Source organism: Narcine bancroftii, chromosome 11 (genome assembly GCF_036971445.1).
Source record: "Narcine bancroftii isolate sNarBan1 chromosome 11, sNarBan1.hap1, whole genome shotgun sequence".
Lineage (NCBI taxonomy): Eukaryota > Metazoa > Chordata > Chondrichthyes > Torpediniformes > Narcinidae > Narcine > Narcine bancroftii.
In genome coordinates, this window is record NC_091479.1 from 83,364,349 (window position 1) to 83,392,203 (window position 27,855).

The window sequence follows — 27,855 nt, forward strand, 5'->3', positions numbered from 1 at the left end:
GTATCATTGTGCATTTGATTTTCAATAATGATCAAAAATTGCTAGTTTAGTTACTAATGCAAAAATTATGACAAAAAACTTTCTTGGTTCTCTTTCCCTCACCCCACCACCACCCACAACCTGAAGTGTTATTTTCATAAATGTTGCTTGACTGGCTGAATTCTTCCAGCATTTCTGTTTTTGACATTATTTTCATGAATGCCTCATCTGCTTGTGTATCTTCATATCAATTTAATTGTCCATTTAAGATTTGTATCAGTACCAAACATTTGGCTTTTGAATGTTTTTAGTGAGAGCATTTTTAGATTAGCATTTAATCAGTATATTGATATTCTGTAAGTGTTACACTTTTTGTTGTTGTTGTTTGGCATTAAGTATACACCAGCAGTTCATTTCATTGGACAACAAAGATTTTGCTTCGTTTTATGGATTTTGGGCTGCTGTTTACAAAAATCACCTTAAAATTGAACTTACACTATGAAATCTCCTGTCATATTTTAAGTGTACCAGTAAATTGCCCACTAAATAAGCTGATGTGGTCTGTCCAAGCATACCTGGGCATGCACATTGCAGGTTCTATGAAAATGTTGTCTTAGGCAGGATAGATGCTAACTCTCATATACATGTGTATTACATTGATTGTGGTGATACGCCACCACCTACTGCAGGGGGTAACACCTGTACCTGCAGGAGTGTACCGCCAGCCTACTGCAGGGGGAAACCTCTGTACCTGCAGGAGTGTAAGGGGACAGGACAACACCTGGCCGGCTGTCAATCAGTCGGCCTGAAGGGATCAAGCCCCACCCCGTCGGGTGTCAATAACCCTGCGGAATATAAGTCTGCGCCAGCCTCCCGAAGCTCACTGAGTTAAGGGCCTATCTCACTGCCCTGGAGACTAGGTGGAGACCTGGTGGCGACTCGAGTCTCCATGGAGACTAGCTGGGTCTCCGGGGAGTCACCGGAAAATCAAACATGTTCGATTTTTCAGGAGACTTTTTCCAGTCTCCAGCAGGTCTCCACGACGGCTCCATCGGTCGCAGCGACTAATGTTGTCCAAGACTGGGGAGACGTCTCTGTGATATCGCCAGGACCTCTCCGCGACCTCACTGCGACCTGCTGGAGACCAAGGAGACTGAGGAGAGGTTGCGGCAACGCCGTGGAGATATCTCCACAGTCGCGGACAACATTAGTCACTGCGACTGATGGAGACGTCGCCTTGGTGAGAACGCAAACCATGTTTTGGTTGCCTGAGTTGCTATGACTGATCAGTCATGGCAGTCGCGGCGATGTCTCTGCCAGAGAGATACTACCTTTACTGCAGCTACAGCCAGCCTGGCTCTGTGGAAGTCTTTGTGGATTAAAGCCTGTTGTACAGTCTTTACCTGTGCGTGTCTGATTCTGGCTAACAGTACACCACGTTGATATAGATTGAATGCATGTTGATGCACATGTTCTTCAGGCAATAGTAAAGTGAGAGTAGTTTACAATGCCCTCTCCTGCATCTGTCCCTTTCAGGTGGACAACTCAGCGCTTTCAGGGATGCCACCTGAACGACCATTCCACGGGTCTGTATACGCTTCTGGAGGTGCATTTTTGGCGGAGAATGCACCTGAAAGTGGCTAATATTGGCCGACTGACACAAGAAGCATCAGATGCTGAGTACAAATGAAAATCAGTGGCAAATAATTTTTTTACGGCAGTTGAACTAACGCAATGTGTCAGGATCATTATGTGATTAAACATGCTAAATTCAATAAAGGTTAATTTAATGTTTCTCCAGCTACCTATGTGACATAGCAAATCTGAAATTATCTTTGTGTTCAGCTTGAAATTGACTGTTCTAATCCCCAATTTTTTTTCAGGCAGCAAATCTTTTGAATAAGTTTGTTGTCTAGTGTTACAGCTGTACATACAGGAGACAATAATTTATAACACAGGCTACAATATGTGATTGGACTCTGTCAGGCATGATTAATTGATAAAGTCCATCCTAAATGACAGTATTATGGAAAATGCAGACCTTGCAATATTAATGCAATGTGACAACAAGCCTGATTGACCGCCATCAATTCCTTGGATTTCTGGCTTGCATCTTATCTACTTTTGGGGTCTCCTGCCTCCTCTTGGACTGTTGAGGATATGCTGACTTCTCATTCAGTTTCATTTCCCAGGCTTGTCTATTTTGTAGCAGACCTTCCAGCCACACCAATTAAAACCATGGGTCAATGAACTGCAGATCACTAAAAGATAATTATTGAAAAAGAAAGAATAGTTCCTAAAGTAAAATATTCCATAAGTGAAATCTAGTACCATGATATAATGACTTTAATAAGCGTTAATATAATTTAACTGATTTTTCTCCTTGAAAGTGAATGTGGCTACTAATGCCTATTATAGCAATTAATAAAAATAAATATTTTTCTTAATTTCATCTGGCGTGTCTGGTTCTTAACCACAATTACTTTGTAGTTTATCCCTCAAGTTAGGTAGGGTCTTAGAAATTCAGATATTTTAATAGCATTGAAAAGAATATTGCCTGGAGTAATCGACTAAATCTCCATTTACAAAAAAGTTTGCACTTTTTGAGATTCAAAGATTACGTTTTTAATACCTTAATCAATGAACTAATTTCCAGCATTGTGATTTTAGGAAAAAAACACTTCCTGCATGTTGCCTTAATAAACACTGCATATTGCAATGTTTCCATACATGGGTGATTACAACGGATGCAGAGTTGGGTGTAGAAGTGGCAGATGGAGTTCAATCTGCGTAAGTGTGAAGTGATGCATTTTGAAAGGTTAAACTCGAAGGCAAAGTTTTGTGTTATTGGTGGGTTTCTTAACATTGTGAGAGAACAGTCCAATAGATCTCCCAAGGCTACCTTACTAGGTTAGTTATGGTGTGCTGGCTTTTATTAGTTGGGGGATTGAGTACAAGAGTCATGAGATAATGTTGCAGCTTTATAAAACTCTGGTTAGACCACACGGAATGGTGTGTTCAATTCTGGTTGTCTCATTACAGGAAGGATGTGGAAGCATTGGAGAGGGTGTAGAGAAGATTTACCAGTATACTGGACTGAAGGACATGTGCTTTAAGGAGAAATTAACAGATCTAAGGTTGGGGGCACTAGAGAGCGATTGATGGAGTAAGTCACAGCCCACAAAGCTCCTGCGAATTGTATTAATAAAGTATTATTTAACAGTAGTCCAGGCAGTGTCCTACCATTTGATTATAGTTGGCAACACTTTGAAGTAAAAGGGTGGATTTTGAAGTGTTGAATTGCCTAGCAAGAAGGCTAAAAGTAGAGACAGAATGCAACAGCCCCACAGGCCTACCCAGCAGACTAAAACCTCAGCCTTGCCTGATCCTGTTTCTGCAGCAGCTCACTGATAGACCAGGTAACTGACTTTGAGCGGCTAAAAGCTAGCAGTGCTGACTGAACTTCCTAAAGATATAATGGAGAAAATTAAAGTGGAGATAAGAATATATATTGGAGAAGAACTGGCTACCTTTTAGTCTGACCTCACTGACAAAAGGCAAAGGAGGAAAAACCCAACCCCAACCCACCAATTTTCCCCTGCAATCGTGTCTGTCTGTCCCGCATTGGACTTGTCAGCCACAAACGAGCCTGCAGCTGACGTGGACATTTACCCCCTCCATAAATCTTCGTCCGCGAAGCCAAGCCAAAGAAGAAGAAGAAAAAGTCAATCTTTGAATATTCATTATCCACTGTGATCTAGGGTAGAGAATGCTTATGGCTTACAATCTTCTGCAAGAGGGCATTTCTTTTCATCCCAATTTTAAGTGGGTGACCCTGGTTCCCAAAATTATACCTTCTAAATTCTACTCTCATTTATCAGGGTAAACATTTTCATAACATTAACCCCAACCAACCAATTCTCCCCTGCAGCCGCTGCAACCGTGTCTGCCTGTCCCGCATCGGACTTGTCAGCCACAAACGAGCCTGCAGCTGACGTGGACTTTTACCCCCTCCATAAATCTTCGTCCGCGAAGCCAAGCCAAAGAAGGAGACTAAAAACACAATTCGTGGCTGAAAAAGTATCCACAGACACCAGACTGAGAGAAATTAAACATACTGTTGCTGAGATGGAATGTTCAATGTCAGGGTGTACTGATGATATCTGCTCAATGCAAAAGAAAATTAAGACTCTCCCTGCCAATATAATAAAGCTGAAAAACAGATGAGGGTTTGGAAGTGATGTCCCATAGAATTAGCATCATGATGGTGGGAGTTCCTGAAGGAACCAACAGCACGAGTAGAAATGCAGTATCAGCTTTATTAAAAAAGGTATTTGGACTGGATAAAGATCCACTGGTTGACTAAACACACTGCATCCTATGGCCAATACAAGGGCCTGGGGACTGCCAACAGGCCATAGTGGCCAGGCTTCATTATTACAGTGATTGTGTGGATGTCCTACACCTTTCCAGAGAACATCATGAGATAAAACTGAAGGGGATGGCTATCTCAGTTTTCCCCGATCTTGCTGCAAAAGTGGCATGAGCCTGGGTGGCTTTCAAGAATGTCAGGCAGGAACTGCATACTCTATAGCGGGTCCAACACGGGCTAATCTACCCAGCCTGACTACGAATCATTTATGATGATGAGGTTACGGATTTCCTTTCAGTTGAAGAAGTGAAAATATATGTCAAGACATCGAAAAACAACTGATTTAAGCGTGAGTGCAATGGGGTACTGCTACTCGTCCATTTTTATTTTAATCTACAGTTACCAAACTTGTTAAGATTATTATGGTCGAATTCTAAGACTTGTATAGAATGGCATTACTACTGTTAAATTTATACATAAATTTTATTGTGCTGTACGACATAGAGCTGACCAAAGTGCCTTGCAATGTGCCTGTAAACTTAATTCAAAACTTGCAGAATGGTTATGTTTCTTTTCTACTTATGCTCACAGTCCAAGTCCTTGACATTTAGGAGCAAGGAAAAAGAATCTCAGGGATGCAAGTGATGTCATATATTTACTCTGACAATAAATCTGAAATCTTGTTCTCCTTAAGCTACATTTGTTTCATTTGCTCACATGATGTGTGTACATCAATATGCATGTATAACATGGTAGATATCTCCAGGTACTTACAAGATTGAAACTAGGCTAAGCATAGAAATATTGGGGCATTTACTCTAATCTAATCTACTCTGATTCCACCATTTACCAACACTATTGGGCAACTTACAGTGGCTGATTAATCTACTAATATGGATGGATAGTGATAGGAAATTGGAGCACCTGATGGAACCTACAGAGGGAGAATGTGCAACAGCGCAAAGGTCAGGATTGAAAGCAAGTTGATTATGCTATGAGGCAGCATCTTTGATCTGTGTCACCCTTGTCACGTTTGTTGTCCTTGCCACTAGTATGATTAAATCTAATACCCTCGGATGCTGCCTAACGATATGTGTATTTTGGGCAATTTGAGGTGGGTAAACCCAGTGGCATTCATAATTCTGAAACACGTGTATAGAAAAATGGGAATTGTGATAAGTAGAATGCAATCAATGTTAAAGTTTGATGTGAAGCATTGTTGGGGTGGAAGAGAGAAAGATGGGAAGAGTGAGAACAGAGATTTGAATATATGGATTTTAATTTTCAAGTTGAGGGGTGAACATTTCCATTTTTGAAAGGAAATGGAGGAGTTCATTTTTTTTTTGTATGGACAAAATTAATACTGGGATTGAGGGTAGCTGAGAAAAATGTATGGAGAGAAGTATTTGGGGAAGGACCATAGGTCAATAAAAGTTCACGATATTAGCATGGAAGGAGGAGAAGGCTTAAAGAAGCAAGGAAGAGATGCTGAATTTTTGTTTAGGATGATGAAATAGTAAGCAATATTCTAAAAGGAAAGCAGGACTCAGTAAATTTATGTGATGACCACTAGTTAAACCTGATCTTTCTATTCTCTAAATTGTTACTGTTTTTGAGTCAAAAGTCAGAGGTGGCTGGTGAGGCACAGTGAAGAACATTAAAAAAAATGGGTGGGTACTTGCAAGGTATTTGCCCACTGAATTTAATTATTTAAAATAGCCTGCTTCTATTTCCGCACTATGTTAGTCCTTCTATTTTAATATTATTTGAAAACTTTTCTACTTTTATCCAATTCACAAATGTGGTAAAAACCATGTCATCTGCATAGTTCTTTGGGAAGGTGAGTATAAACCCAGGAATATAAATTAGGTATACGTCTGACTTTAACTGGGAAAAAAAAAGAGAAATTTTGAGTTATTGGTTAGGAGAAATTAACAGATCTAAGGTTGGGGGCACTAGAGAGCAATTGATGGAGTAAGTCACAGCCCATTTACTTCTATAACCAGAAGTAAACATAATATTTAAAATTTGTCAAGTTTTAAATGAAACTAGTCTGCACAATTAATATCTTATTAATAAGTTTCAAAGTTGAATATTATACTTGATTAACTTTCTGTCATCCGTGATATTATTGAACAAAACAAAATGCATAGAAAATCAGCATTGCTGGAACTTTCCATTGAGCGTAAAACATAATCTTGCACAGTACATCAGAGAGTTGTAATTTGATGAACTTTCATTGCTGCAATCAAGTAATGAGTCACAAACCCATTTTACAGTATAAACAGTTGTTTTTTGTTCATTTCAAACTTTGAAACTTCTAAATACAACTTTTCATTCTCACCATCTTATCACAATGTTGCTAAATAATAGAAAATTGCATAGTTTGTCTAACTTTGAGTTACTCTAAAATCACTGGGGAAAGGATGTGAGATGGCAGTATTGGAATAGTACTAGTCTCTGGGATAATAGTTTTTTGATGGAGAGCCCTGAGATCTTGATAGTGCAGGATTTTTGCTGAGTTGCTTGTAATCAGGTGACATTCTGAGATCGGTGGAATCAGGTGATTTTTAATTATCTAGATGCATTCCCACATTGATGGAATACTAGATTTGTATAATGGTGGTATGATCTTTAAATTTAAAACTGAGGTAATAAAATCTGAGGCCACAATAGCATGAGTTTTGGCATATTTCGGGGAGGGTTCGTCCAGAGAAAAAGTTTGCCAGGAATTGAAACATGTTGTGAAAGAATTCGGCAGCCTTTTGGACTACAGGAGAATGAGACCTGGACTATTGTTGGCTTTTGGATTCACCAATTGACAATAGTTCAGCTTCTCTTAGTCCATTGTTTTTTCAGGTTCATTTCCATAACTCTCCCACTAAAACCCTGAATTATATGGCTGTTTCCATCTTAAACCACTAAGTGTAGATTCCTGGTCTTTTTCACAATTAGTAGATTGAATCTGGGATTGTGCATTATTTGTGAATACAAATCTTGCATATACTAAAAAGTAAAAACAAATTTAGTAGAATATTAATGGACAAGATGGCTTGTATCATGTTAATAAACATTGCTTTATATAAATGGTCTCCTAAATGTCCAATCTTTGCCATGTTTTAAGCTTTCGCTTTGTGATTTGTAATGGAAGTGAAGGCTAATTAAAGATTAATTGAATTTACTTTTTTAATACTTCTTCAATACATTTCCAGAATTGCTGTTCTATCCCAAAAACAATAGAAAGAAAGAACACAATGTACATGGTTTGGCACACTGAACGACTTTGCAGCCAATAGTGTACTAAGTAACTGTTATAATATAGAATATGCAACAGTGAAATTAAACACGTGGTCCCACAAAAATAATGAAAGAAATAACCACATAACATGGTACAGATTATACTGGATTTTGCTGACAATACTGCATTTAGCTTGGTAAGTGCCAGCAAATTAAAGAAATGCAAATGGTCCAAACCAGCTGGCAATTTTTTGTAGTTGTGCTCTGGATTTACATTGAGGAATCTGCTCTTGAGTCCTGGATCAGGTTAAACCAGATACAGGAGCTGCAGACCCATTTCTTTGAATGGAGAATTTGCAGTTGTGAGGTAACAATTAAGATTAGTTGGTTTTTCTTTTTATTTTATTTCACTTTGTTTCTTGAAATATTTGGATCTTCAGTATTTAGAAATTCAGTAAAAACCACAGTATATGGCACTTATGGAGATTGGGAGATGCCAAATATGCAAATTTTCCAGTTGCTTGAGATTCACTCATAATGCCTAACTAATACACCAGCATAAAGAATAAAGATTTTAAAAGAGAAAAGACAGTATAAAATGTAATTTGAAAAAAAAAAGAGCATTTTAGTCCTTAATTATGTAAAGTTCACTTTAATCAGGTAATTCCCGTAACTTACAAAATATAAATCTAAATTTGAACCCTGGAAACTAGTGCTGTTACAAAATTGTGCTAACCTCTAAGCTAATCATGCCACTTTCTTAATTAGCCCCTCCTTCCCCCAAGTTTACAGATAAAGCCTTACTAATATACTTAATAATACACTAATAAAGATAAAGATTTACTAGGCAGGGATAGGAAGGCACTTTGGCATTGCCAACTCTTCATCCTGGATGATGCCATTTTATTCAAATACAACTTTATTCAAACAGCTGCTGCAGGCGGGGCACGACTGGGGCGCTCTGTTGGCTGAATGTTTGCTCCTATTTTTGCCAAAGGTTTGTGTGTTGCTTTGGAGAACATTGGACTTTTACAATTTTAAACTTTTATTTAAAATTTTATTTATTCTGATTTATTTCATGTAATTATTGATTTATTTCTCCCCCTGCCCCCCTTGTTATTTTTTGCCAGTTGCTTGGGTTTGCTGTATTGGAAAATGTGATCTTTTTAGCAGATAGCGAAGTTCTGAACATCAAGGTTTTACAGAGGAGTTTCAAGAGTGATTTGCCATGGCCATTCTGTACATTCCATTCATACTGCTCAATTCCTTGATGCCATGCAGGGCCTTTCCACATTGCTCTTAATGAGAAAGAATCCACTTTCCCTATGGATGAGGCAAGGCTGCCATAATTGATGCAGCATTGTGGATAGTACCAAAAGTAGAATCAGTGGATCTGAGAAAATAATCAGGGTTGGGAAATGTGGGTCAGAAGTTCCTTTTGCATCTGAAAATAGTGCCATTGGTACACTGAGAGTTCTATTTAATGATTGATGAAAGAGAGACCCTTGGGTCTGTGTTGGAAATCTCCACTGAATAATGAGCTCAAATCTCTTGGATCTGGATCTATAACCTTTGGATTCTAGGCCAAGTGCTACTTGTGATATCTAAAGTTAGTGGATTCTGGTTGCACCTCTACTATGGAAGTTGACCAGAAAGCAATTTTGTAGTCAATGCCCATTGTTGGTACATTTTCTTTACAGGATTCTTTAAAATGAATGAATTAGTTGTGAGTGGGACTTGGCAGAAAAATGGTTCAGCACAGACTAGAAAAGCCTAAGGTGCCTGTTTCTGTGCTGCAATGTTCTATGGTTCTAAATTATTTTCATTTCTTCAGATGTGATTCATAACTGTATTTTTAAATGATAGGCTAATGGGTATTTGAAACAAAAATCAGAATTAGTTTTTTATATTTCTGTAACAACTTGGAATTGTCATTTAAATCAGTGCCAGCTAACATTTTTTTTCAAGCTTTTGATGTTTCTTAATGGAAAAATTATGTGGATTTGTATACTAAATAAGTAATTGCACCAAGCAATTGAAGGAAATAATGAAAAATGATGCAGTGCACAAAATTGCTGGAGAAACTCAGCAGGTCACACAGCATGCGTAGAAAGTCGGTGTTTTTGGCCTGAGGCCTTCGAGAGTGTTGAAAATCGGGCAGATGTCTGAATAAAAAGGTCTGGGATTGGGGAGGGAGGGGAAGGTAGAGGAACACAGGCAAACGGGCAAAAGGTAAAAGGTGCATATATGTGGGCATTGCAGGACATCTGAGATTCTTCCTCTTTCCGAAAATCGACTTCCCCTCTATTGCCATTAACTTATCCCTCACCTGCATCTCTATTTTTCACAGATTTACTCCAGCCCCTTCTTCTGCCACCCACCACAGATGCAGTAAGGTCAGGGTTCCCCTCATCCTTACCTACCACCCCACCAGCCTCCACATCTAGCATGTCCTTCGCAATTTCTGCCACCTACAATGAGTTTACACTATGAGACACCTCCTCCCTCCCTTCTCCGCTTTCCAGAGGAATCGCTCTCTCAGTGACTCCCTTGTCTACTCATCCCTTTCAACCCATTGTCCCCTTGGTACCAATCCCTGTGACAGCATGAAGAACTGTACTTGTATTTCTCTCCCTCACCACTACTCACAGCCCCAAACTGTCCTTCCAAGTGAAACAACACGCGAATCTGTAGGGGTCACTTACTGCGTCTTGTATCGTGATATGGCTTCCTCTACATCAGGGAGACTGGACCCAGACTGGGAGATCACTTCATTGAGCACCATTGCACTGGCCAACCACTTCAATTTAACATTCCATTGCAACACTGACACTTCTGTTCATGGCTTTGTGTACACGAGCAAGTTGAGGCCACCGGCAAATTTGGGAAAGTGCACCTTGAATTCTGTCTCGGCAATCTCCAAATAGATGGCACCAATCCTGACCTCCAATTTCTGTTACCCCCCCCTCCCCAAATTCCCTGGTATCTCTTTCCTTCATCTCTCTTTTGCCCTTCCTATAGCTCCCCACCCTCTTTCTTCTATCAGAGAACTATCTTTCCTAATTCTCTGTCCTCTTCTCCATCAATATGATCTACCGTCCAATCCTCCGGCACCTCACCTGTGGCTAAGGACATGTTAAATATATCTGCCAGGGGCCCTTCAATTTCTGCATTAGCCTCCTTCAAAGTCAGAGAGAATACCTTGTCAGGTCCTGGGAATGTATGCATCTTTATTCACTTTAAGACAGTAAGCCCCCCCTCCTATTTAATCTGTATAGGTTCCATATAGTAATTGGTCACTTCCCTGGACTCTCTAATGATTTCTTGAGTAAATAAAGATGCAAAAAATCCATTTAAGGCCACCCCCCCCCCCCCCCCCAACCGTCTCCTGTCTCCATACATAGCCAACTACTCTAATCTTCAAGAAGACCAATTTGGTCCCTTTTGCTCCTAATATACCTGTAGAAGACTTAAGGATTTTCCTTCGCTGTGCCTGCCAAAGAAACCTCTGTCTTTTAGCACTACTGATTTAAACCTCCTAAGGTTTTCATGTATTTTTCATGAAACTCATGTGAATAGGGGGGTGAAGAAGGCTTTTAGTATGCTGGCCTTTATCAATCATTGCATGGAATATAGGAGTTGGGAGGTGATGTTGAGATTGTATAAGACGTTGGTGCGGCCTAATTTGGAGTTCTGTGTGCAGTTCTGGTCGCCTAATTATAGGAAGGATATAAACAGAGTGGAGAGAGTGCAGAGAAGGTTTATCAGAATGTTGCCTGGGTTTAAGCATCTGGAGTATGGGGAGAGATTGGACAGATTGGGTCTTTATTCTTTGGAGCGTAGAAGGTTGAGAGGGGATTTGATAGAAGTATTTAAGATTATGAAAGGGATAGACAGAATGGATGTGGATAGACTATTTCCGTTAAGAGGAGGAAAGATTAAACCAAGAGGACATGAGTTAAGAATTAAGGGGCAGAGGTTTAGAGGTAACATGAGGGGGAACTTCTTTACTCAGAGAGTGGTAGCCATGTGGAATGATCTTCCGGGAGAAATAGTGGCGGCGGAGTCAATTGTATTATTTAAGAAAAGGTTGGACAGGTATATGGATGAGAAGAAGATGGAGGGTTATGGGCATTGTGCAGGGAGGTGGGACTAGAAAGGGGTGTTTGGTTCGGTGCGGACTAGAGGGGCCTAATGGCCTGTTTCCGTGCTGTAATTGTTATCATATATTATCATATTATCATATATTATCATACCCATGTACTTCATTTTTATCTTTTTTAAGTAAAGTTTTGTTCTAATTATGTTGGAACTTGCAGAGATTGTACTTGTTCCTTGAACCTTGCAGATTTTCTGTATGTCTTGTGTACTCTTTGGAATATTAATAAGGTACAATTTAGAATTCTTAAACTTTTTAATTTTAATAGTGTATTTGAGGCTGATGAGTCATTAATTTAGTTTCAATATAATTAATCATTACGCTTAGAGACAATTATGACATTTAAAAGATGTTAACTTCAGAAAAAATCAACATCAGCAAAACCAAGGAGACGATTGTGGACTTCAGGAGGAAGTCAGGGGAACGTGACCCAGTCCTCGTCGGAGGCTCAGTAGTGGAGAGGGTCGGGAACTTTAAATTCCTGTGTGTTGACATCTCCAAGGATCTGTCCTGTTGCCTCCATATTGATGCAATCATAAAGAAGGCTCGCCATCAGCTATACTTTGTGAGGAGTCTGAGGAGATGTGGTACGTCACCGAAGACTTTCGTAAACTTTTACAGGTGTAGCGTGGACAGAATTCGGTCTGATTGTGTCACTGCCTGGTATAGAGGTGCCAATTCTCAGGGCAAGAATAAACTCGAGAGGGTGTTAATTCGGCCTTGCGACATCACAGGCATAAGATTTCACTCCATTGATGACACCTACGTGAGGTGGTGTCTTAAAAAGGCAGTCTCTGTCCTCAAACACCCCCACCCCCCAGGCCATGCCCTCTTCACTCTGCTACCATTGGGGAAAAGATACAGGAGCCCTCAATGGCACAAGGTCATCTTCCCACTTTGTACACCATTATTTTTATATTTTTATAATGATGTTGTAAGATGGTTATGATATTAATATTTGCTCTATGATACTGCTGCAGAGCTCCGAATTTCATGATTTGTTCATGACAGTTCTGATTCAAAGTCTTTATTAGATTTTTCATTTTGTGCCTTTTGGCCTTTCTCATGAAACTACTGAATTTTTGTGTGCATGCCAAATTAGCACAATTTTATTGAGTTCCCCATAACATATTTGTTTTTGTGATTGGGAGGGGAGTGACGAAGACATTGTAAGCTTCAAGACTAGAACTAGTCTAGTTGTGGAAGGAGATTGGTGATTAAATTGTGTTTTTTTTTAAAAATGAAGCTCCAGATGAGGATGTGGGATCTATCAGAATTTGAATTCAGTGGTGGAAAACTATTATCCTTTATGCAGACACATTCATCATCTGACATCAACAGCAGAAAAGCTGTTAGAAGTGACAGCGGTTGGCATGAACGTGTGAAATGACAACTGAGCTGAATATTCTTCCTTCCATATGTCAGAATTACAATTTCTGAATGTATGAATGAATATTCTAATATAGACTATATAAATGGAGGGTTTTTTTTTTTTGCTCTTTATCTTCTGAATTTGATATAAGACTAATGTGGAAAATGTAGCTAAACAGGTCCGTAGATGTTGTAGTGTGCTAGAGAAACTCAGCAGGTCATGCAGACCGAGAACAACTGGACAGTAAAGAAGCATTCATCATTATGCTCTTTATTGACTACAGTTTGGCATTTAATTCCATAATCCCCTTAAATCTGATCAGCAAACTCTCAAGATCGGGGACTCATCACTCCACTGTATAATTGGATCATGGATTTCCTCACCTCCAGATCACAATCATGAGGGTTGGCAAGAACATCTCCACAATATCCATCGGTACCGGAGTACCACAGGGCTGCATTCTTAGCCTCCTGCTCTACTCAGTTTACAAATACGACTTTGTGGCTTGGTATGACAGTAACACCATCAACAAATTTGCCAACGATACTACGGTACTTGTGGATTGTATAAAGAAAGGTGATGAGTCAGCGTACAGGGTACTTGGGTGAATGGTGCACCAGTCACCAAAACTAATGAGCTGAGTATTGATTTCAGGATGGGAAAGCTGGAGGTATATGATCCAGTGTATATTGGGGGATCAGAGGTGGAGAGGTGAGGAAATTTAAGTTCTTGGGAGTCACTATCTCAGAGGATCTTTCCTGGATCGAACACACTAATGGCATCATGAAGAAAGCACGTTAGCACTTCTCCTTCCTACAAAAGTTAATGGACACATCCTAGGGCATCACAGGCAAAACCCTCCACACTATAAAGAATATCTGCAGGGATTGCTGCTGTTGGAGAGCAGCAACAATTATCAAGGATCCACATCGCCCAGCACATGCTCTGTTCTCACTGCTGACATCAGGAAAGAGGTATAGGTGCCACAAAACTCACACTACCAGGTTCAGGAACAGCTGCTACCCCTCCACCATCAGTCTCCTCAACGACAAACTCAATCAGGGACTCATTTACAGACTCTTCCTTGTGGACTTTGATTTTTTTTTTGTATTCTCTCTGTATTGCACAGTTTGCTTACATTCATTATCTGTTTACATTCTTTATTTGTGTACATGTATACTCTACAGTTTTTTTTTGCACTACCGATTTTGCAGAAATAAAGAATCTCGGGGTTGTCTGTGATGTATGTTCTCTGACAATAAATCTGAAAGCCAGAAGAGGTAAAGGGTAATCAACATTTTGAGCCTGTGCTCTTCGTCAGGTTTAAGCAGAAACAGACAGGTGTCTGAATAAAAATGATGGAGGAGGGAGGGGAAGATGAGGGAGGAAGGGGCATGGGGAGAAGCACAGGCTAACAGGTAAGAGGTCAGAGGTGGATACAGATGGGAAAAAAAAGCTGATGTGTGATAGAGGGTGAGGGTTGAGGGTAGCTCTGTGATAGGAGAAGGAAGGAGATGAGAGCAGGAGTAAAGGAGAGAGGGAAAGGGTAGTTAACAGAAATCGGCAGTGAATATTAATGCATCTGGTTGGACACTACCAAGATGGAATATAAGGTCGTGTTCCTTCAATTTGTGAATGGCCTCAGTTTGTCATTACATGAGGCCATAAACAAAGATGTCTGTGTGATAATGCAGTACAGGATTGAAATTTTTGGTCATTGAGAGGTATTTGTTATTGCAGTGGTCAGAGCGAAGGTGCCCAAAGAAACTAATTCCTCATCTGCATTCAGTCTACCTGATGTAACTGTAGTTGTTCTACAAAAATACCTGCTTGACTGCAGCAAATTTTAAAAAATTTTAGGTGCACATATGCTTGTGTGAATGACAGTAAACTTAGTAAATAGCTCTTTAAAAGTTCACTTAAATTCATCCATTTAATCCAAGGAATGGATGAGAAGTTGCATCATTCAGAACTATATAACCAGTCATTATGACCTGCTTTCTGCACCTTGGTGCAGTCTGGTACCTTTTGTTTTGATGCTTCTTTTTCCTTTAAAATCTGAGTTGTGGAGTGGTTCTGTTACTCTGGTGCACCCAGACAAGGGGTGTCAGCTTCATTGCCTTTTTGTGCTCCACTTCTTGGAATTTCCATCTGCTTTTACTTGACGCTTTTCACATCATGCTGGCCCATGGGATTTCACAGCATGCAGCCTTAATGTGTAGAGGATGTGGTATTTGTCAGTTAGTGAAAAATGTCTGGTGGTTCTTTCTATAGCAGGTTTCATTTGCCTGCATTCTGTGTGGTCTGTCTTAAGTTTGCTAAATCAAGCCCATTTTAGTCAAGGGCACTTAGTACCTTACCAGCTGCCTGTGATGTGTCTGGGTTTGCAGGAGGTGCAGACTTTGTAAATGGAACGCTGACTAAAATATTAGTAATGCAAAAATGTCCATTTATACAACATTGATTTTTTTCACTTCATATTAACTTTCTAAATTAAAAGTACATTTTGTGATCTCTGAAGAATGTACATTTGATTGTAATTTATGCTTTGTTTTTAATCTGACTAAATTTTAGGGGAAAATGTATTTAAAAGCTCTTTAACTTTGGCTTGTTCTTTGTTCAAGGCATTAACAAAGTCTGCTGTACTACAGCAACAAGAAGCAAGCAGAATATGCCTTCAATCAGCCATTGATCAACAAATGCAGAAATGTGAAGTGTTGCTAAATACTCAGGTAATATTGGTTTTAAACATAAATACCTTCACTTCATTTATTACTGTTATGCTCATAACATTTCTAATTTCTGATGCATTTTTTCATGCAGTAGGTGTATAACTTTCAGTGGGTGGTAGCAAGACAGATACATCTATATTCTACAAATTAGTTAACTGAAATGGAGCCATTCAGAAGATTAGTGTCAATTTGGTGTATTTATAAAATCATACAATTTTTAGTATAACTCCAGTATGTTGATGCTGTCGGGCCTTTTAAGGGGACATTTCCTGTAGTGCCAGCCTTATTCTAGCTTCACTTTAGGAAAAGAGATGGAAATGTTATATTGCACCTTTCGCAACCTCAGCATGTTCTAAAACACTTCAGCCTATGAAGTGCTTGTGCAGTGTTATTGCTGTTGCTATGAAATATAGCAGACAAGTCCATAAACAATAACGAGAAGTTTACTATGTTGATACAGAGTCATCATGGAGAGCTATGATCTTCAGCTGTTGTTATGGGGTCTTTCATGAGGAAACTGTTTAACATCTCTTCTGAAATAATGCTCTGAAATATCAATTTAGATTATATACTAGTCAGAGGAGTGTGGTCTTAACCCACAGCCTTCCAACTTGCTTAACACAACCCATCATTGAATCAAGACTTACAATACCTAATCAAAATACATTAGAATTATTGATTTATAATATTACTTGTAAATAAATTTATTTTAGAAAAGTATAATTTACTTCAAACTAAAGCTCCAAAAGTTGCATGAAGCAAGATTAAGATGGGAAGTAGATTTACATAAATAAATGAAAAGGACTGGATGGAGTTATGTAAGAACAATATGACTAAAATTATAAATGTAAGAGAAAGGTGAGTCCAGTATAATTTTTTTACGTTAATTATATTTGACTTCACAAAAATTAAATAGATTAAATACTGCCATATCAGATTTATGTTTTAGGTGTAGATCTGAGATTGGAACTTTTTTGCATTCAACTTGGCAATGTCCTAAAGTTATATAATTTTGGTTAGTGGTAGGTAATTTTTTTGGAACTAATCACAGGGGTCAAATTCCCACAGGATCCAATGTTATTTCTATTGAGTAGTGTTAAGGCCAAAATTAAAATTAATTATCTATCAAATTGAATTGAGTTCATTGCTTTAGAAGTTTCTAGGAAATGTATTGTAATATCATGGAAGTCAGAAATAGATTTAGGTATGGAAAGATGGAATGCAGAACTTTGCAGTTGTATACCATTAGAGACAATTACTTAAAATCTGCTAGGTAAATATCATGTTTTTTTTAAAAATATGGTGCCCTTATTTACAAAATTTTGATTTGCATGTTTAATAGGCTCTCTGAAGACCTCAATTCTTGGTAGCCTCCATTAGATTTTATAGTATAAATGTTTTATTTTCTTGGCATTCTCCAGTTTTTCTTTCTTTTTATTTTGGGGTTGGGGAAGGGGAGGTGGGAGGGTGGATTAGTGGGGGTGGGATGATATATACCACATGTATAATTTTTTGAAATAATTTCTGGAATTAAATGTAATGCAACTATTATTGTGATTTAAGTAATAAATGTTCAAAAAAACCTTGCAATAATGGTGCAGAGTTGATGATTAAATTTAAAGTTTGCAGCTTATGTTTTGATCATAAAATTGTTTTATTTTTGCTCCCATTTATAACCTGTCTTCACAGGAGTGAAAATGTACACTGTTTCTTCTCAAAGTACAATATGAACAGTAAACCAACAGGTGTTACTTGGAATTGTAGGACAGTCCAATTTCGCGTGCTATTTTTCAGACTTTTACCACTTAAATTTCTAGTTTAAGTTTTTCAGTAGAGGTGCAAAGCCCAAAAATAATTAAATTTTCTTCTTCAAAGTAAACATATCACTTTGCTGCTAGTTTTGATCCATTCTAAAATATGTTCTTTGCACCTGCAAAGTAAATTGATTTCCTATTGTTTCTGGAACTGTGAGTGGCGGGGGGGGGGGGGGGGGGGGGGGGGTGAAATTTGTTGCCCCAATAGTTTCTCACTTGCATTGGCAGAGCTTTCTTTAGGTTTGAAATAAAGCTAATGAAATTCTCCTGCTATATTGGTCAACACATGTTCCTCAACCAACATCACTGTTAGATTAACTGTCTCTAGCTCCTTTCACACTTACAAGTGATCCCAGGAATCAAACGCCAATCAGCCTTTAAAGAAGCAAGTGTGAAAGCAAAATTAGCTCAATGCCGGTGTCAGATGATGTCATCTCATGCTGGGGATTAATGGCCTACTACAGATCCCCGGCATCTGCAGACACCGGCATTGCAATCAGGCAAGTGTGAAAGGGGTAATTGCATTGTGGGATTGAAATAACCCAAGTTTTTGCGTGAGTGCTGAAAGAAAAGATTAAAATGAAGGTATAAACTTTGCCATGGGAAAGTTGCAGTTGGGGGGTGGGTGGAGGAGAGGAAGAGAGAGAGGAAATAGCAATAAACAGCAATAACGGACAATTTTTAAACAGCGTGGGAAAATTGGTAGCGCTATAGCGCACAATTTATAAAGACTGGGAAGCAATGGTGGACCTGACTTCCCAGAATGCCTTGCGGCAGAGAACCCCTCTATGACTGCTCCATGTATGCATCCGGGCATACAGCCCTTTCCCTGCTGCATAGAATTCTGGGAGGGCAGGTCCTCCATTGCTTTTTCCCCACAATATTTATAAATTGTATCTGATAGTGCTACCAACTTTCACACCCTGTTTAAAAATTGTTCGCTATTGCTATTTATTCCTCGCACTTTCCCATGGTCTCAAAGGTTTATATAGGTTGGCACAACAATAACAGGGGCTGCAGGGCTCATACTGTGCTATACATAAAGCTTAATTATGCATGATTAATTTTGATCAAATATACGATCATAATGCATTGATCAGGAATTAGGGCAGGTCCACCATCACTCAATGTGTCATGACATCACCAGTAGAAGGTAGAACGGTCCTAACCCTGGGTATGGCTCTCTGCAAATGTGAAAGTGTTCAGTGTCCCAGTTTGGTATGGTCAAGTGTGAAAAGCCAAGCCCCCATTCCTATCCCAGGACACTGAATGGCCAATTTAGTGAGATGCAAGTGTGAAAGGGGCTTCTGTTAGTCTTTGAGGAACCTTGTTGTGCAGATTGGTTTAAAACAAATATATAGAGACAAGTGCAGCTATGAAAGGAAAATTTGTACTTCCTGTTTGTCGTTTGTGGAATGTGTGCATCGTACACAATTGTACTTAGAAGTTGTAACTTGGAAATAGACCACAAAACCTAACCAGTTCCCATCTATCTTTGATCTTTATTAGAGCAAATAGTTTTGAACTTTGTGCACTTAATTGCTGGAAACTATCACACTTCCACCTATGATGTATGAACCTTTCAAATGCTTTTTTTTTTAGTTTGATTAATCCAAGGTTAAGTTGACAAAACCATTGACTAATAATGGAACATCCATTCTTCATTTCTACTCTTCCACTGTGCCAATCTTTAAATTTGAAGTTTTTTTTTAAGCTTTATCTTCTACATAAGCATTCACTTGGGATTGTGCATGACTTAATTCCATTCTGGCTTTTGGAGTTTGGAGGTGGCTAATTGGATCAATGTGGAAACCACATTGACAGGGTGGTGGGCAAGTCTTTGAATCTTTATTCCCTGAATCTGCTAATCTCTTCCTACTGCAGAATTTTTGGAGGAGTGTGTTTCAGGAGGAATCTGTCACTGGAATTGCAAATGACAACTGAATGTTACAAGGGGACCAATGATATTGGCCTGGGAGAAGACAGGTTCACTTACACTTAAAATGATTTTTAAGAATATTCTGAGACCTTATTGGTGATGTTTTCCCAGTGCCTTGAGGTGCCTGCTGTAGCTAATTTGGGTCTCAGGATACAAAGGAAGATAAGCATCAGCAATGCCTAGCAGCCCATCAGTTTTGTGCTAGACTTGTCCTGATATTGAAATATCTAATATTTAAATACCATTTTCTTCAGTTGGTTGATGGAAAGACATGTTTTGTGGATGTTGATTGTCTCCTTCAGTGAATGGGATTCTGGTTTTGAGTGTTGCCTCTGAGATTTCACATGTGCAAGCATTCTTTGTGTGCTGTAGCTTGACCACCGGATATCTGATGACTTTCTGGAGTATAGTTGTCATGGGTCAGCTTTCCTTTGTTCTGAAGATGAGGTTCACTGATGTGGGATTTTTTTTGGAGAAGAGATGCAACGTTGTGGCAAGGCAAATTAAAAATATTGGGGCAGGACCACCTTTTTTGAAAACTATCTTTGTTGAGAACCTTTTGAAGATTTGTTTAATGTTGTGGTTTGCACGTTTTGGTGGAGAAACCTCAGTTTGGAACTGAATTTCAGGGGGAGTGAAAATCAGTAGTTCCTTCCGGTTAAAAGTGTTGGTGAGTATTCCATTCCAGTTTCCAGTTTCCTTTGGTTTTCCTTTTGTGGTGAGTTTCTTCGATAAATTCTGACACCACATGACTTCTGTCAAATTATTAATTTGCATGATAAATGGAATTTGTCTCCGAAATGAAGCCTATTGGTTGCTACTCACCACTTGAACTTGTTCTCCTTCCACTCAAGTCCACTTACAAAATAAACTATAATATTTTCTCATTTACATTGTAGAGTCTTCACTAAAGACCAAAGCATGCATACAGATTGGAAAGAGCCAAAATTTAGAAACCTAGTTTTGTGTGGTGGAATTTAAGATGGACAAATCCATGCAGTTTAATTGTAAAATACATACATTTTCTACTACTTTGCAATCCAAGAAGACATTAGCAAATACTGTAGTTGTATGAATATTTTTGTAAAACTAAGGTATGAAATCACTAGATCTTCCCCCTGAGGATCATAATAATGAGCTCGGCCAGTTGGCAGTTATTAACCACTGTTATATCTCCATAACTTGGGGTATTTGGATGGCCAAATTTCCCAACATACTTTTTAATTAGTGAAAAGCAAGCGCCACTGGAAGTCCAGACACTTGGGGTTCTATCTAAATTATACTGAAAATAACTAATAAAACATAGAGGAATAATATTTAGAATACTGGAATTCCAAGTGGGTAGATGTCATCTGACAACTATGTACTTCCAAATGCCACCCTTGGGAAGGATTTATTGTCCTTGCAGAGAGTGGAGTGTAGATTTACCAAAATCTCGTCTGGACTCTCAAAGTTAAAATTAAATGAACTGTGTAAACTTGAGTTGCTTCCTGCAGAATTTGAAGTTTTTAAAAAAGTTAAAAGAAGCTGCTTGGGCCAGGAGAGACAATTTCTGCTAATTGTTGCTGGGATTAGGATGAGAAACATTTTCTGAAAATTATAGCAGAGTGGTTTGGAAACCTTTCTGTATTCAAAAGGGTTGTAAACATTTGGAATTTCAGCCCACAAATGGAACACTGTTAGCTCTTGTTAATTTTGGGATTAATACATCTTTGGTCTGAGAGATGAGGGAAATTTCTGATAATGTAGTGAGTTAAGTTGTAGATCAGTCGGGATCTACAACTGGCACAAAACCTGGCCTATTCCTAAACCCCTGTTATTTTCTGTTACTTAGAAACCTTGTATGAAATGATGTTAAACTATTAAGGAATTAAGGGCTGTTTGAATGTTAATCAATAAAACTGAATATATAGGTGGAAGGAACCTTTTTCTGAGCACTATTTTGAGGCACTTACCCTTCCTGCTTTCGTTATCAATTGATGCATCAATTTCCTCACTGATGCTTTTCTAAAAATGTAATAATATAGTATTTTCTTATCAGTGCACTTGTATTGGTGCACGAGCAGTTCAGTGTATCTAAGCCATCGCATCATGAGAAAATTATGCCACGATGTTAGAATAATGACTATATTGGCTCGTCTGTTACAAAAACGTCACTCATTTTATAAATACGAGATAAAAACACAAAAATGCTGGAATAACTCATCACCTCTCGCAGCATCTTTTGAAGTTAAAGATAAATAACAAATATTTTGGATCTGAGTCCTTTTGTCAAAGTCTGAACAAAAAGCAGACAGGTGCCTAAATTTAAAAAAAAAGCTGGAGGAGGAGCACAGGCCAACAGGCAAAAGGTGATAATTGGACATGGATCAGTGATGAAAGCTGAGAATTGATAGGGGGAGGGGTGTCGCTCTGTGAATACAGAGCTGGAGTAAAGGAGAGGGACAGGAGGCTTTTTTATGGGGCAACCCTGCATTAAAGTCAGATCAAGGAAAAGGAAGTGAATTGACCTTTTATGGCCTATAATGCAGATCTAGTGTCGCCTTTATGGAGAGCAGATCAGGAACAGTCTTCCTGAGCAGAGGGAGGAAGGGTGACTGGTGCAATAGTGCTGCCTGTCACCATGATGTCAAACATGCAGACTGGCAAGTGAAAAATTAATCTAGACATTCCCTCCCATCCAAAAGAATAAAAGAAATTAGCCATCACTCATATGAATAGAGTAATGATCCTTGAGAGACAAATCAAGGTTCCTATTGCCCAGTATCTGAACACTTTAAAATTCGCACCCAGGTCATGGGCTGACAACATCATCAGCTCTCCTCTTCACAGGTATTTTCAGCGGCATTCATTTTACGGAGTTGCTGGAGCACTTCCCTCCACCTTTAAGTGTACCTCTCCCTCCCCTCAGCAGGATGGAAGCTGGAACGTATTCTAGCAGTCCATCCGCCTTTGGACTTTTTATGGAGGTAAGTGCAGTGATGTAAAGTTGGAGAATCTCTGTAATTTTTTTTCTCCATAAAAAGGCCTAGGGTTGGAGAGCAAGATGAAAGGAGGCATAGGGAAAGAGAGAGATGAGGGGGCAAATGGAAACAGGAGAAGTCGATGCTAATACCATCTGATTGGAGGGTGCCCATTTGGAATATGAAGTGTTGTTCCACCAATTTGTGTGTGGTTTCAGTCTGGCAGTGCATGGGCAGAGATGTTGGCATGGGAATGGGGTGGGGAATTGAAATGGGTTGCCACTGGAAGATCCCCGCTATTGCAGTTGACAGCAAAGGTGTTCAGCAAAGCAATCATTCATTTTTGTGTTTTATTTCTTTTAAAGATGTAGAACTGTGTCTAGTTTTTCTGCTTCCTACCTGATATTTTTAATATTCAAGTCTCCATTTTCGACACCACTCTTCAGTGTGTTCATAGGAAGTACAAAGATTTCATTTTATGATTGGACTCCCTAAATGTATAAGAGTATATATGGCAACCAGGGAACTCAAGCTGGTTTCATGGTTTCCAGCTAGTCAGTTGTTAATTGTTTCTGCTTTAATTTTTACATTACATCAGAGTAGCTATTAGACAAGCTGACCTTTTTTGCACACATTCATCTCCACTTCAGTTATCAACTTTCCTTCTGCTTATGGTGAAAATGGTCAACTATTGTCTTATATTAGACCAGATTCACTTTTAGAAAAACAATTTGGATTATTCTACAAATACTAAGACAAGTTAAAGTTTTGGTTCATTATAGCAATGAACAGTGTGTGCAATATTCAAGTTGCTTTAGTCCAAAAAGGAAAAAAAAAGACATATTTGCTTTTGATTTTTGTCACTCTCAGTAATCATTTTTTGTTTCTTAGACTGTGAATTGAGATGGCAAAGTACTGGATCCAACAAAATGCTTTGCTTCTGTCAGATGCTCAACTGTTTTAAGAATGCTTAAAATAAAATTAAATGGCAGTTTTCATCATTGTTTAATTGTAGTTGGCATCTGTTTACTGGAAAAATCACAATGCCTCCCTCCTACCTTTCCATTGTTCAGCTTTGTAACCAACTTCAAACGAAATTGACATTTTTAAACTAGCAACATCCTTCTTAAAATATCCCATTGAAGCCACTATTAAAACAATTGCAAGTGCAGGTAATTTCTTGTGTTTACAAAGTGCAATATTATGCAGAAATTATAATATAGGCAGTCCCTGGGTTATCAACGTCCAATTTATGGACAACTCGTACTTATGAACACACTGCCATAATATTTACTCACGAATGCTCCTTCCTGTATGCATGACATCGAACAACAGTGTCACCTTTAATCATGATTTTTTTTTCTATCTAAACTGTTTTAAGAACTGTTTCTTTAATTTTTTTACAATATTGTATACCCTACACACACAGATTCACCTGTTCCGATTTGCCTATAAATTCAACTTAAGGACAGACTTAGGAACAGATCTCATTTGTAACCCGGGGACTGCCTCGAGATGTATTGTGACATTTGTAGTTTCCATTGATTTATCCTATTTTACTTATTACATTTATTTTATTATATTTAGTTGTGTTTATATGTGAATTAATATTTAATATTTCATTCTAAACTTTGTTTTACATCTATTCAAAAGAAATTTTCCATATCTTGATGTTTAAAAGATAAAAGGTCTGCCTTTGTTCAGAGGAAAAGTCTGGTATAATTTACTGGAAATAGTAAAACCAAATAAATGGTTCTCTGGAGTGTTTTGCAGACTTTAAATGTTAGAATGTGCTATGATGAAGATTGTATTGGCAGCTGCTATTTCACATGTGTTTAACTTGGAAGTGCCATCTAAATACAACTTGTATTACACAGGACAACTCGAAGGGAGTTTTTAGCTGGATTTATAAAATAAAGCTGAAAGAATAAATAGTTACTTGCCTTGCTCTTTATAGTAAAGTATTTTTTGTAATTGTTTTGACATTCATTTTTATGAAACAAAAGCCAATAGCCCTATTTTATCTGTTCCTTTTTCTCATTTTTGTCCCTGTTAGTTTCTCAATAAGCAGCAGGTTGAGAGGATGTCACCATTTTGAAACTATGGAATTAGGCTGTTGAATGGATGGAAATTTTGCACTGTTAATATTTTGAAGGGAATGACATTTAGTAAATAACTTGTGCTTATCTATATCATCACTAAACACAGGGGTCATAAAGTAAACATCACTTCAATGAGTCCCGGTAGTGTCAGGGCCCAATTTGGCTTTAAGAAAGGATCTTAGCTGAAGATGACAGAAGAAGGTCTTGTTGGACAAGTCATATTTCCTCTTCAACTATTCAAATGACATAAAAAGTCCTTTTTTTGTAGCAGTCTTCCAGATGTTGTATTCCTTTATGATGCCAAGTCTCCAGAATTTTGTTGTTTAAAGTCATGGGTGTGTGTTCATTTTGTCTCAAACTTTTTTGGTGACAATTCTTTTTTCAATCTCGCACGATATTTTAATAAAATGCTTTAAAATAGGGTTGTCTGTCCTGTTGGATATAATCCTGCTTCATGAAGGAAATGTATATAAATTTATTTCTGGAATGCATTTCTTACTGATGAATGAGGGTCAAAGCCAGGTTTGCATAAATCTAGTGAGATGGGAGCCAGATTTGAACATAACAATTGATGAACAACTCTGGACAGATTTATGTCAAATAAGTTTTTTTTTAGCTACTATTAACGCCTGGTACAGATCGGTTCACTATAATTTCCTCCATCTGCCGTTACCTCAGCCCACAGAAACAACTTAAGTATATGCCCGAGTTGTCAAAGATGAGCTTCAGGTGTGGAAAAGAGGTTGGCTCTACCTGGCTCTGTACAAAAGTGAACCCTTCTGGTATGACCTTGGAGAAGATTACAGGAGTCACCTTCCCATTGGATCCAGAGCTTTGTTTAATGGGGAATTTCATGAGTGTTAGTAGATCATCAATTTCCAAATTAAATTTACAGAAATTGCTTTATGTGTGCCCAGGAAATGTATAGCAGTGACATGGATGTCTGACTTCCCTCTCCTCATTGATAGATGGTCTTCGGAAATGAACAGCTGCATTCCTCTTGAAAAGATCAAATATAATCCTTAGAAAAGGATACAACACCTTCCTGAAAATTTGGCAGCCTTATTTAGAATATATAGGAACTTCACTGACACCACTATAGAGATATGACCATTTCTGGCTCACCAGACAACCTCTGTAAAGAATATAGCATTGTGGTAATACTGTGTCTCTGTGTTTCACTGTATGCACTGATGATGAAGTTTCTTCTTTTTCTCTATTTTTCTTTGTTTAATTGGGTTTACACAGGAAGGGTTGGGAAGTGGGGTTTTCTTGATGTTTTTTTAATAATTATTGTTAAATATCTCCATCGGGCACACAAAACTCAAAACGGTCAACCAGTTTACCTATCTCGGCTGCACCATTTCATCAGATGCAAGGATCGACAATGAGATAGACAACAGACTCGCCAAGGCAAATAGCGCCTTTGGAAGACTACACAAAAGAGTCTGGAAAAACAACCAACTGAAAAACCTCACAAAGATAAGCGTATACAGAGCCGTTGTCATACCCACACTCCTGTTCGGCTCCGAATCATGGGTCATCTACCGGCACCACCTACAGCTCCTAGAACGCTTCCACCAGCGTTGTCTCCGCTCCATCCTCAACATCCATTGGAGCGCTTACACCCCTAACGTCGAAGTACTCGAGATGGCAGAGGTCGACAGCATCGAGTCCACGCTGCTGAAGATCCAGCTGCGCTGGATGGGTCACGTCTCCAGAATGGAGGACCATCGCCTTCCCAAGATCGTGTTATATGGCGAGCTCTCCACTGGCCACCGTGACAGAGGTGCACCAAAGAAAAGGTACAAGGACTGCCTAAAGAAATCTCTTGGTGCCTGCCACATTGACCATCGCCAGTGGGCTGATAACGCCTCAAACCGTGCATCTTGGCGCCTCACAGTTTGGCGGGCAGCAACCTCCTTTGAAGAAGACCGCAGAGCCCACCTCACTGACAAAAGGCAAAGGAGGAAAAACCCAACACCCAACCCCAACCAACCAATTTTCCCTTGCAACCGCTGCAATCGTGTCTGCCTGTCCCGCATCGGACTTGTCAGCCACAAACGAGCCTGCAGCTGACGTGGACTTTTTACCCCCTCCATAAATCTTCGTCCGCGAAGCCAAGCCAAAGAAAAGAAGATTGTTAAATATACTTAAAAATGAAAAATAAAATATATGAAGAAGTGAATACCATCCCCAATAACTATCAGAAGTAATTGCCCAGCTTGTTTTTTTTAAAATCACATCCACAGAGATCCAGTGAAAAGTTTCATTTTGCAAGCAACACGGGTACCTTGCCAAAAGTAGCTGTGCTCCTGTGCAATTTTTGTTCGACTAAAAATGTTCAAAGAAAATGGTAACAAGATTAATTATGACAATGAGAGCATTTAACTCTCAAAGCAGACTTAAAACTTAAATTAAAAAAAATAACAGTGGGAATTCAACTCTTCCATTTAGACATAGTCCCCTCGCAATCAAAAATTGACTGTTTAAAATATGGAACAGCAAAATTGCAAAAATCTTTTAAGATGCTATAGAAAGAAGGTTTTTCTTTTTAAATCCCCAGAAAAGCACCACAAAAGGGAATTGACGAGGCAAGTTAAATACTAGAAATGGCACCCTAAGTAAGTACATATTAAGGGGTCAAACATCATTAAGCAGATAAATTATGCCCAGATTCTCAAAATTAGCAAAGAAGAAATGGGACAGAGGCTGGTCTGACTGTTTTCCTTAATGCTTTGGCTGAAGACATGGTGCTGGATTAACTGGAAAATTACTCATGTTCTACTATTGTTTAAGAAAGGGGTTGAGTGCAACAAGTCTAAGATTAACATTGGGAAAATTGTTGAAGGATGTTCTCAGGACTGCATAAATCATCATTTAGGAAGTCATAGTAATTAAAGACAGTTAACATATATTTGATGAGTAAATGTGACTGGTGATCACGAACATATGATATAAGATCAGGAGTAGGCCAAGCAGCTTTTTGAGTCTGTTCTGTCATTTCTCAAGATCATGACTGATCCTCTTTCTCAGTGTCTTTTTTTTTAAGCATTATCCCCTTATCCCTTAATATCCAGATACCAACTTTGGAATTTTTAGTTATAATGTTCATTCAAAGGTTCATCACTTTTAGTTTTTCCTTATCTTAGTCATAAATGATGCATCCCTATTTCTAATATATGC

The 27,855-nt window shown here is 38.7% G+C and overlaps 1 protein-coding gene across 10 annotated transcripts in view; it reads left to right on the forward strand.

The window, feature by feature from the left end:
- LOC138746046 (coiled-coil domain-containing protein 91-like) overlaps window positions 1-27,855 on the forward strand; it is a 132,832-nt gene that overhangs the window by 72,997 nt on the left and 31,980 nt on the right. For all 10 annotated transcript variants that reach the window (XM_069903766.1, XM_069903769.1, XM_069903764.1 and 7 more), the window contains one exon: window positions 15,744-15,851. In XM_069903766.1, coding sequence (XP_069759867.1) covers window positions 15,744-15,851 — 108 coding nt within the window. The remainder of the gene's footprint in view (window positions 1-15,743; window positions 15,852-27,855) is intronic.